Here is a 12,373-nt window from a genome sequence, read left to right on the forward strand (position 1 = left end):
TTTTTGAGTCTCGCTCTGTCACCAAGGCTGGAGTGCAATGGCGCGATCTTGGCTCACTGCAACCGCCATCTCCCAGGTTCAAGCAATTCTCCTGCCTCAGCCTCCCGAGTAGCTGGGACTACAGGCACATGGCACCATGCCTGGTTAATTTTTATATTTTTAGTAGAGACAATGTTTCGCCATGTTGGCCAGGCTGGTCTCAAACTCCTGACCTCAGGTGATCTGCCTGCCTCGGCCTCCCAAAGTGCTGGGATTACAGGCGTCAGCCACTGTGCCCAGCAAGAAATTATCATTTTTAACCACAAACAGCACTTAAAGAAAAGGATCCTCAAGCTAGCTGATTCTCTAATGAGAGTGTCACTACTAAAACCTACAGCAAGCTGTAAGGTTTATAATTATCATTCTATTATAACTATGAAAAATCATGATTGTCAAAAAGTGAATACCTGAGACAAACAAAATTTCTGAAATTACAATAGAATTATGAATGTTAGGCCACCTTTACATCTATTCTTCTAAAAATTAAGTTTGGCTGTACACTTAAAAAAATTTAAACGGATACAACGTAATTCCTAACATTAAGTACATTATAGTCTCCATGATATATAAAATATAAGAATATGAAAAGCTTAAAACAAGTAAATTCATTGATAACTATTTCTTCTTTGGATGTTTCAAATATATCATTAAATTCTTTTTAAATAATACTTTACTTTTAATTTATGTTAAGAAACCAGTCCTTGACTTTAAATGCCAGTATGCCCAGAATTTATAGCAGATATATTTTATATACTGTATATATAAAATAATTATTCTGTCGGGCGCAGTGGCTCACGCCTGTAATCCCAGCACATTGGGAGGCTGAGGTGGGTGGATCATAAGGTCAGGAGATCAAGACCACCCTAGCTAACACGGTGAAACCCCGTCTCTACTAAAAATACAAAAACTTAGCTGGGCGTGGTGGCAGCCACCTGTAGTCCCAGGTACTCAGGAGGCTAAGGGAGGAGAATGGCGTGAACCTGGGAGGCAGAGCTTGCAGTGAGCGGAGATCACGCCACTGCACTCCAGCCTGGGTGACAGGTCGAAACTCTATCTCAAAAAAAAAAAAAAGAAAGAAAGAAAAAGAATTATTCAAGATAGATTCAAGTAAAGCAGCTTCCTCCACAAAAGAAGACTAAGATCATGAAAGAGAATTTGAATGATATCAGCCCAACAGTCCCAGAGAGTGAACCAAAACAGAGCTGGTAACTTAGAGGTGACATCACCATCAAGTTTTCATGAATCGTCATAAACGATTGATAGTAAATTGACATCAAACATAGAAAACAGCACCCCCAAAATACTAAGCCTTTATGATAGCAATTTTTTTTAAGCCAAATGCTAAGTTAAAAGATAATAACGTTAATTTTTACTCTAACTGCAGATGCAGACTATTACAAAATTAAATGTAGAGGCCGGGTAAGGGGGCTCACGCCTGTAATCCCAGCGCTTTGGGAGGCCAAGGCGAGCGGATTGCTTAAGGTCAGGAGCTCGAGAACAGCCTGACCAACATAGTGAAACCCCGTCTCTAATAAAAATACAAAAATTAGCTGGGTGTGGTGGCAGGCACCTATGGTCCCAGTTATTTGGGAGGCTGAGGTAGAAGAATCACTTGAACCCGGAAGGCAGAGGTTAGAGTGAACCAAGATTGTGTCACTGCACTCTAGTCTGGGCGACAAAGTGAGACTCCGTCTCAAAAAAAAAAAAAAAAAAATTAAATGTAAGCTATTATAAAATTATACCTCATAATCTCATATACCTCATAATTACTAAACATTTATTCTACACAGATATCATTCTGAGCACTTCATATATATGTATTTCCTTAATCTTTACATCAACCCTATGAGATTAAGGCTACTACTGTTCCTACTCTACACTTAAAGAAACTGAGTCAAAGAGAGATTACTTGATATAAATTAAAACAAATAAAACACCAATATTTTTCAAACACATATACTCAGATTTATTTCCAATGCACAAATACAGTAGCTTATGCTTCACTCACATAGCTTATTCCCTCACTTTCTTTGGATTTCTGCTCAAATGCTACCTCACTGAGTTGGGCACAGTGGCGTGTGCCTATAGTCCCAGCTACCAAGGCAGAAGGATCCCTTGAGCCCAGGAGTTTGAGACCAGCCTGGGCAACATAGTAAGATCCTGTCTTGAACAAACAAACAAAATACTACCTCACTGGAGAGGCTTTCCTTACATAAAATGGAAACCTGTCTATCACTTTCTACCCTGTACACACACTCACTTCATCCATTATGTAACCCTAGCTACTAAATAATAGCTATTTGTTTGCTCACTTGTTTATAATCTTTTTCATGCCAGTCAAATAAGGTTAATGACTAGAAAGTGCCTGGCACATAGTATGTGCCTAATAAACATTTGTTACATGAATTAATCCTGATAAGAATTAGTTCCAAGGCTTATTATACAATCGTTTTAATCTTGAGGACAATATCCATTTAAAAATATCCTTTTTTAATCTTAAAACAATCATGTTTAAAAAATGAGAAGGAGGAGCTGGGGGGAAAGAAGAAGAATGGTTTCACTTCAATAGTAAGTTAAAAATAGCAGAAAGGCAAATTAAAATACGAAATGAGTCAAAGTGAATTTCTTGACATCTCTAAGATGTGTAAGAAAAAAATTACTTGTGTCATTGATTAGCACTTTTTCTCTGATATTACTGCATCATTTATCCACCCTTACTCTTTTAAATGCATCTATTTTCAATATGTAAAGTGCATTTTAACTTTTAGGGGTGAGCATATCAAACATATTTTGAGATTTGTGTGAATTATAAATTCATACAAATTATATGTACAATCGTATGTATTTTTTTCAATTGTAGAGTAATGGAAATAACCCAAAAATTAGAATCAAAAGACTCAATTTCACATTATCTGTCTCTAACTAGCTGTTTGGCCTTGAGGTGGTCATTTAATCTTGCTGAAAATACCTTTCTCACTGTTAAATGTTAAACAGATATCCTACAGAAATCCTGAAGCTCCTTCTACTTTAAATGCTAAAATACAGAATAACATTTTTATTTCTACTATAGAAGAAGAAAACATTAAAAATATTGTTTTATTTATCAATTAATCAAATTCGTGAAGAAGAAAATTCATGCAATATTCAACAATGGTTTTTGCTAAATAAATACATCATAGATTACTTAAAACAATATTTAAATTTGTATTTAAAAAATTTAAGTTGAAAGTATTAAACTGTTAATGTGTAAAACAATCATGTTTAAAAAATGAGGAGGGGAAAAAATTATAAAATCTAGCAAAATACTTTTGAATATTTTTCTATACCCAAGAAAAAGCTTTATCTTCTCACTGCCTTTACCATATTAATAAATACCTTCCAAAAGAACATTTTAGTGAATGTCATAAAACCTGTGATTTATAAAAAATGCTACTTTGACTTTTAAGTTATTATCAGTCTGAAGAGCTGCTCTAAATCAAACTATTATACAATCTACTCCCAAACCACTACTTGGCAACAAAGATGAATCTACCTATTACCAGGTTAGGATAGCAGCTATTATCATGGCCCCTTGATTTCTTTCAAGTAGCTCCAATGGAAAAAGCCACAAGTGAATAATAAAAATCTCATAATAGCTCTTAAGAATTCTTTATATGGTAGAAGGCACTAAAATGAACTCTGGAGAGTTAAAAGAAAAAAAAAAAAAAAAACTCTCAGCTCCTGATAAGAAAAAATAATTAACCTGACTTAATGCATCTGAGAAGGCTTCCTATAAATCAGACTTTTGTACTTCAAGAGCCAGATTAAAACCATATATCAAAAAAGTATGTAGATATTGTCTTCTAAGCACACATAGCACATTTCTAAATCTGCAGAGATTTTAGGTCTTTTGAGAAACACTCAATACCTGCTACTTAAAAGAAGTGTGAAGTACTTACAGTGCTTAATTTGCTCGAGGTAATCACGATGCGCCTTTCATGCAGCATACTGGCATACAGCTGCAGCATGTTGTTCACATCCACGGCAACAAAATATTCTGTAAGATTTCTCTGCACGAGTGAAAAATAATTGTGTAAGTTACAGCTCACAGTGAACGTGAAGAAAAACATTTTACACATTTACCAGAAAGTCTTGAAGTTCAAAGGATATTATTATTTAAAATGGTATTCATTAAAATAATTAAGTGTAATACTAGTCTGCTGCCACATAAAGCACATAACACTCTATTATTAGTTGAAACATAACCCTACTCAAGGAAAGTATTTTCAGAGGATGATCAGAAGATCACAGATTTCCCAACTTTCTTACCCACTAAGTATTTGAAAAGAAGCTAATTTCCTGGGCCCCAACCTAGACCTGCTGAATTGTCATCTGTAGTGTATGTCCCCAAGAATCTGCTTTTTTTTTTTTTTTTTTGGTCACTCAGGCTGGAGTGCAGTGGTGAGATCTTGGCTCATTGCAACCTCCGCCTCCCAGGTTCAAGTAATTTTTGTGCCTCAGCCACCAGAGTAGCTAGGATTACAGGTGCATGCCACCACGCCTGGTTAATTTTTGTATTTTTAGTAGCGATGGGGTTTCACCATGTTGGCCAGGTTGGTTTCAAACTCCCGACCTCAGATGATCTGCCCACTTCAGCCTCCCAAAATGTTGGGATTACAGGCATGAGCCACCACACCTGGCCAAGAATCTGCTTTTTAAACAAATACTTCTGGTGATTCTTATATACACTGATGCTTCAGAAACTGCTGCCCAGACAATACATTTGAGTCTTTTTCATGTTTGCCATTCACTATGCAGGCGCAATCATCAACTGATACAACACAGCATGCACGAGGTACCCAAAGGATGAGGTGAATTTGTAAAACAGCCCTTTGGTACTTTATTAAGGAAATTCACTTGTTTATACTCCATATCAGGCTTGCTTTATATCCACTATAATCAAATATAATTTGATGATGTTCTAAATTGATTCCTTAATTTAGCACTCTTATTCCCCACATGAAATGAAACTGGGATAAACTACATTAACTTTGACTTTTAGATCTTCTCCTTTCTTATTATTTATTTTTAATTTTCTATAATGAAACAAATAAATCAGAGAGCAACAAACTAATTAAGGGATTGAATAAGATATAACAAACAAAAACTGTAGTATCAGGTAGGCTATGACCAAGTAGGCTAAAACTTTTAGTTTGGCAAGAATGTAAGAAATCCAATTATTTCTTCTATTTCCAGAAGGTAGAAACTTTACCATCACAAATTGGTAATCATGACAGAGCACATCAATAGAACCTGTAACTATCAGCGAGTGATGTTGAATTTGGTGGGAAGAGGTTTATTCCTTTCTTTCTCACCTTCCAATGCAACTCTCCATATAAAAATTCATGTCATTCAAGATTAGTATATTCCCTACAATCTAAAAGAAAGGTAATTTTTAGATGGGGATTTATATCTCAACATTGGGTGCTGCCTTATGCTTATTCTCTTGCTTTCGTTTCCCTAAACAGGACTTTTTGCAAAACAAAACATGTTAATAGATACGTAAAAATATATATTCTCAGTGGACATTCCTTTGAATGTCTGTTTCTTTGAAACTTTCAAAGCAATCTTCTTTTTAAAAATGTGACATTTGTTAAATCGAGCTATTAGTTGTTTGTTAGTAAATCTAAGAGAAAGTTAAATAGGAGAGCGAGTAGAAGGAAGCAAATTTGACTTTGAAACTCTGAAGTGAAGGGATAAAGGTCATATAAGTCAAGGCATGGTCAGTCAGCCTTAAAGAAAACATTAACAAGGAGTACCTGGCCCACAATGTACAGCAGTCAAGACTTTGGGATCTATTATGTAACCTGAGAGCTTTGATGATCTATCTCAGGCCCATAAGAGAAACTTGATGCATAGCTTTTCATAAGGGTTTTTTGGATCCATCTGTACTGAAAACACCATTGATAGTGTTGGTTTGATATCAGACAATTTACGATTGTCTTCTTGGACTTCCTTCACTAACCACATGCTTTTAGAAACCACTCAGTAGGTTTGAAAACATCTGGAAAAACACTAGAATCCCAAAGTAAATAATAAGTATATATTGAAATACTTTTTTCCTGTTGATTTTTCCTTTACGTTTGATTGAATTATTCCTACTGATTCATTTTAACTTTCCAAGGGAAGCTGAAGAAAATTACGTAAGTGAATATTTCATTTTCACAGTTATCCAAAATCATAAAAGCATATTTGTTACTTCTACTTATCTATGTAAACATTTCTAAAATACTAATTTGTAATAACTATTAAAATACTGAAAATATTTCTAGTATGGCTAGAATTAGGACTCGAAATAAAATGCAAATTTTAGCAATTTTTATAATTTCTTACAATAGCCATCAAACCTTGCAAGATATGTATTACTTTAAATTAAAATCAGGAACTTAAGAACAGTTCATCTATGATTTGAAGCATTATATAGAAGGAATATAAAAATACTATGTCAATTTCACTAAAATAACAATTTGTGTGAAGACATTTCCCATTGCTAGAATTCTTCTCCACAAGTAGAAGCCATCTCCTGTGGTATCTCTTCTATCATATACAGTGAAGCTGAAGACCTAACTGAATATATATGATCCTACCTAATTATTACAAATGACAGAAGCAGTTCTCCTTCTATTATTGTCCTTAATTTTCCTTATCTACAAACAGATACTAAGAAGAAGGAAAAGGGGCAGACATATAAAGAGGAAAAGATTATTCCTTATTTCCTTATTCCTTATTTCTTCATTATTTCTCACAAACACAGATAATTACAATGTATCCTATTTCTCTATAGAAAAATGCACAGTGAGACCAAAATAAACAAAATTCATAATATAGGAATAATTAAAGTAGAAAATAGAAAACTTACACTCTCAGGTATTGTTGGGAGTCCAGTAACGTCAGGAGCAATGAAGTAGGAATGCTAATCAACAAAAATAAATCACATATGAAAGATAATTAAAATTGGTAGCATATAATTTGTAATGAAAATCAGAAAAAAATATATTGAGTAAATTAATAAATGCCATTGACTGACATTCAGGATTTGTTGAATTTGAGAGATTCTTAAATGAGTTAGTGGGTTTATATGAGATTTAACAATTGCATTACCATACAAAAGTTAAGACTTTTTTAACAATATTTGACCTTAAAATTAAAATAAAATAGGAAAAAATTGTCAAGGCAAAAAAAGAATATATTACTGAAAGGTTTATTTTGTACATATATACCTATATATGTGTGTGTGTCTATATAGTATATATAGACATACACACCTATGCATACATATAAACATACATATTATTAAAACACATTTAGTTGAGATAGACTGGAAAAATTAAAGCTTGCTAACCAAATATATCAAAATCTATTAAGATTCCTGAGTTTCTATGGTAAGTCACAACAAATCTCTTTTGTAAACATCAACCACCCTATTATTTAGCAAATAGCAATAAAACATAATTTTTCAATGTTTAAAACTTCTTAAACATGTAATAGTCCCAGAATATGATCATTACACATCTGCCAAACAAATATTTATGAGCTTCTACAATGTTTAAAGAAGTAAAACAGTTCATCACAATACTTACATAAAGAGTACAATGTGTATATATGCCTTCATGTTTCCCACAGTGTTCCCAAATTTGACCACCCAGAATCAAAGTGCAACTTAATCATCAAAAAATGTTTTATTTTCTGTTCATATTAATCTTCAAAATTATTTTAATATCTTAATCACATAAGGACATATTTAATACTATCTTCTTATTAATGATTAGAAAAGAAACATTTTATCCAGTATTTGAACACAGTTGAACTAGTCAGAACAAGGCTAGTTAACACAGTCATAACGTATAATTCTCCAGGGTAGAAGAACAATAGGAGCTAAATCACAAGATCTTTTGTGATCTTGAGACCAAAAAATGTGACAAATCTCATGCTGTGAATATACTTTAAAATTACTACTATTGAAAATGGAGAATATGCATAGATTTTGGTCTCTATAAGCTACTTTTATTTAGAATGGTTTTTAACAGTACTATATTTCATAAAACTATGCTTTAAAAGATAGTACAAACAGAAAACACTATATATTCCAAATGATTAATTTTCTTAAAAGAGTCAAATGTACCACTTCCCAAAGGGCTGGAGTGAAGCTTAAAGGCATAGTGAAATAAGTGATTATTTTTCCTATTTAATAGTGATTTTAGAAGCCAATGTCCTTTTAACTCACCGGTATTAGAGCAGGCTGATCTTTCAGAACTTGCTCACAGGCAATAAATATCTCTTGGTTCTTATAATACATGAGAGAAAAAAAATGAATATCTTACTTTCATGGGAGAAGCTTACACAACAATTCGCTGTGTAGTTGAGACAAGCCCATGTAGCCAAATTAGCCACTAAAAAGTACTTGAATAACAGTAATTGTAAATATTATTTTAAATGCTGATTTGCTAATTTTATGCTAGAAAAATCCTAATGAAAGTATTTTCATATTACAAGAGTAGAGAATGCTGTGGATATTTAATGATTTTGAAATGTTTCAAAAAAAGCATTCTCATTAGACATTAACTTTTATAAAATCTCTGATTACTAGTGGCCATTATCCACTTGTACAAGAAGAAAAACTTCCATAATCATTCATTTTAATCTGGCATCATAAAACTAAAATCTCCTCTAGTAGCTGAAGACAAGTGTCCTAGTCCCCAATTTGCCACTTATTTAACAGCATAATACCAGATACATTACTTTAGGCGTCCGTTATTGAAATCAAATGCAATTAATTAACAAACATAACAGCTGATTTTATCCATACCTAAGGTAAACAAACATAACAGCTGATTTTATCAATACTTAAGATATTATAACTAGGCTGGTGCAGTGGCTCACGCCTGTAATTCCAGCACTTTGGGAGGCCAAGGCGGGTAGAATACCTGAGATCAAGAGTTTGAGACCAGCCTGACCAACATGGTGAAACCCCATCTCCACTAAAAATACAAAATTAGCCCGGTGTGGTGGCGGGTGCCTGTAATTCCAGCTACTTGGGAGGCCGAGGCAGGAGAATCGCTCAAAACTGGAGGCGGAGTTTGCACTGAGCTGAGATCGCGCCATTGCTTTCCAGCCTGGGCAACAGGAGCAAAACTCCACTTCAAAAAAAAATTGTAACTTTAGAATAGGTATACAAGACTTGAAACTATCAGACTATTAATTCAAGTGCATATAAGAAGGCTTAAGTATGGAAATAACTATATATACATATACATACATATTATACATAGGAACAGAACACAGTCACTCAATTTCCTTTGACAAGATTATTTCAGCTACAATTTAGTTATTTCAGAAGAAAGTATTTTCTCCAGATGGGATGAAACTTCAATTTACTACAACCAACACCTGAATAGTTCTTCATGGCACATCCAGACATATCATTTTATTTGATTACTAAAACAACTTTCTTAAAAGTTGACATGCTCAATTTCTCAAATGGAAAAAAAGGATCATCTAAAGACATTAACTTTCTTGGCTAACATTACACATTTAGTGACTGTGACTTAACCTAAAATCTTCTAATCATAGGTAAAAAGGTGTAGAAATCTTTAATTTACAATTCTTATTAATAAAGATGAAGTGTTTCAATAGCTAGTATTTTGAGATGTATTTTGTAAGATATTTATTTACCCCGAACAAATATGATACTCAAATTTAAAGGGAGAACACATTTGTATTTCTCATTAATGCCACCTCGATTGTCTTAGCACCTTTATTTTCCTTAACTCTTTAACAGTATTAGAATCATTTTATAAATATAACACTTTCAAAGAGAAATGACCATTTTTTGGAAAATCCCAGGCTCTTCTTTATTCTCCTTGACCTTTCCCTTGGCATTTCTACTGTATTTCTACTGAGCACAAACCTTGCATTCTTTGGGTGTCAGTGAGCTGTAAGTCTAAGTTTCTTCTTAACTGCTCTTTCCCCCAATTCTTTCACTGGATCTCCTTTCTTTTTTCCCTATAGCCTATTTGGGCAATTAGAACTTAGCCTCTGTTCTATGCTCTTCTGTATTTCATCCTTCAAATAGCTACAACTATGTCCACTGCAGACTCCCAAATTTGGGTTAAAAATTCCAGGTTATTCTTACCTTTTTATCACCCAGTCTACAAATGACTATTAAACCTTTACACTTTGACAGTGTGCAACAAAAGAAGATGTAGACATAAAGCAGCAGAGAGGGTCACGGGAAATAAAAAACACCTTAGGTTGTATGACAAGAGGTTTCACAAAGTTGAAGACGGAGCAAGTTCTAGACTAACAACACAGTCAACAAAGAGGCTTTAGTCCAAAAGGAAAGCATGATGTTCATTCAAGAAGCTGAACAAAACAATGTGACCAGAATAGAGGGGGAAAATTGAAAGTTGGATTGAATCTAAGAAATGGATGGCCCTGAAAGCATGGCCAAAGTTTGGACAACTTCTATAGAAAAGGGGAAGCTACAAAAGATTTTCAGCAGGGGACTTTATATAGTTTAACTAAGAGTAATCTGACAGTCTTTTGTAGAAAGGACTGGAAGGAGAGGCTTTAGACTAAGAACTCTTTGAAGTACTAAGCAACAGAACTAAGGTGCTAACCACCTTAGTCTACTACAAAACAGAAGTGGTTAAAGAATGGAATAATGTGAGAACACTACTATGACATGAAATCACAGGATGAAATTTGGGTAAGACACATGGACCAATGGAACAGAATAGAGAACCCACAAATAAACCCAAATACTAACAGCCAACTGATCTTCGACAAAGCAGACAAAAACATAAAGTAGAGAAATGACACCCTTTTCAACAAATGACGCTGAGATAATTGGCTAGCCACATGTAGGAGAATGAAACTGGATCCTCATCTCTCAGCTTATACAAAAACCAATTCAAGATGGATTAAGGACTTAAATCTAAGATCTGAAACTATAAAAATTCTAGAATATAACATTGGAAAACCCTTCTAGACATTGGCTTAGGCAAGAATTTCATGACCAAGAAACCAAAAAGAAATGCAATAAAAATAAAGATAAATAGTTGGGACTTAATTAAACTAAAGAGCTTTTGCAGGGCAAAAGGTGCAGTAAGCAGAGTAAACAGACAACACACAGAATGGGAGAAAATTTTCACAGTCTATACATCTGACAAAGGACTACTGTCGAGAATCTACAATGAATTCAAACAAATCAGTAAGAAGAAACAATCCCATTAAAAAGTGAGCTAAGGACATGAATAGACAATTCTCAAAAGAAGATATTCAAATGGCCAAGAAACATATGAAAAAAAAGCTCAACATCACTAATGAATCAGGGAAATGCAAATCAAAACCACAATGTGATACCACCTTACTTTTGCAAGAAAGGCCATGATCAAAAAATCAAAATACTTCTGTAAACATCAGCCACCATATTATTTAGCAAACAGCAATAAAACATAATTTTTCAACGTTTAAAACTCCTTAAACATGTAGTTATCCCAAAATATGATCCTCACACATCTACTAAACAAATATTAAACTGATCATCTGATCACTGCATCTACGTCAATAATTGATGTTGGCCTGGATGTGGTGATCAGAGAACACTTCTACACTGCTGGTGGGAACGTAAACTAGTACAGCCACTATGGAAAACAGTGCTGAGATTCCTCCCAGAACTAAAAGTAGAACTACCATTTGATCTAGCAATACCAGTGCTGGGTATCTATCAAGAGGAAAAAGGTCATTAAATGAAAAAGATACTTGCACACGCATGTCTATAGCAGCACAATTCACAACTGCAAAATCGTGGAATCAACCCAAATGTTCAGCAATCAACAAGTGGATAAAGAAACTGTGATACTACTCAGCCATAAAAAGGAATGAATTAACAGCATTTGCAGCGACCTGGATGAGACTGGAGACTATTATTTTAAGTGAAGTACCTCAGGAATGGAAAACCAAACATTGTATGTTCTCACTGATATGTGGAAGTTAAGATACCAGGATGCAAAAGCATAAGAATGATATAATGGACTTTGGGGACTTGAGGGGAAGAGTGGGAGGAAGGGTGAGGGATAAAGGCTACAAATATGGTGTAGTGTATACTGCTAGGGTGATGAGTGCACCAAAATATCACAAATCACCACTAAAGAATTTACTCATGTAACCAAATACCACCTGGACCCCAATAACTTATGGAAAAATTTAAAAATTAAATAATTTTTAAAAAGAGGAAAGCTATTACCAAATATAATATAATATAATTATATTTGGTATAATATATAATATCATA

General features: G+C 34.0%; 1 protein-coding gene across 1 annotated transcript in view; it reads right to left on the minus strand.

The window, feature by feature from the left end:
* Positions 1-12,373, minus strand: part of DENND1B (DENN domain containing 1B) — a 219,873-nt gene that overhangs the window by 142,870 nt on the left and 64,630 nt on the right. Inside the window, exons 7-9 of the mRNA XM_017864615.1 lie at positions 8,303-8,362; positions 6,938-6,991; positions 3,978-4,088 (exon numbers count right to left, since the gene is read on the minus strand). Coding sequence (XP_017720104.1) covers positions 3,978-4,088; positions 6,938-6,991; positions 8,303-8,362 — 225 coding nt within the window. The remainder of the gene's footprint in view (positions 1-3,977; positions 4,089-6,937; positions 6,992-8,302; positions 8,363-12,373) is intronic.

The sequence above is a fragment of the Rhinopithecus bieti genome, unplaced genomic scaffold, assembly GCF_001698545.2.
Source record: "Rhinopithecus bieti isolate Rb0 unplaced genomic scaffold, ASM169854v2 scaffold_74548, whole genome shotgun sequence".
Taxonomy (NCBI): domain Eukaryota; kingdom Metazoa; phylum Chordata; class Mammalia; order Primates; family Cercopithecidae; genus Rhinopithecus; species Rhinopithecus bieti.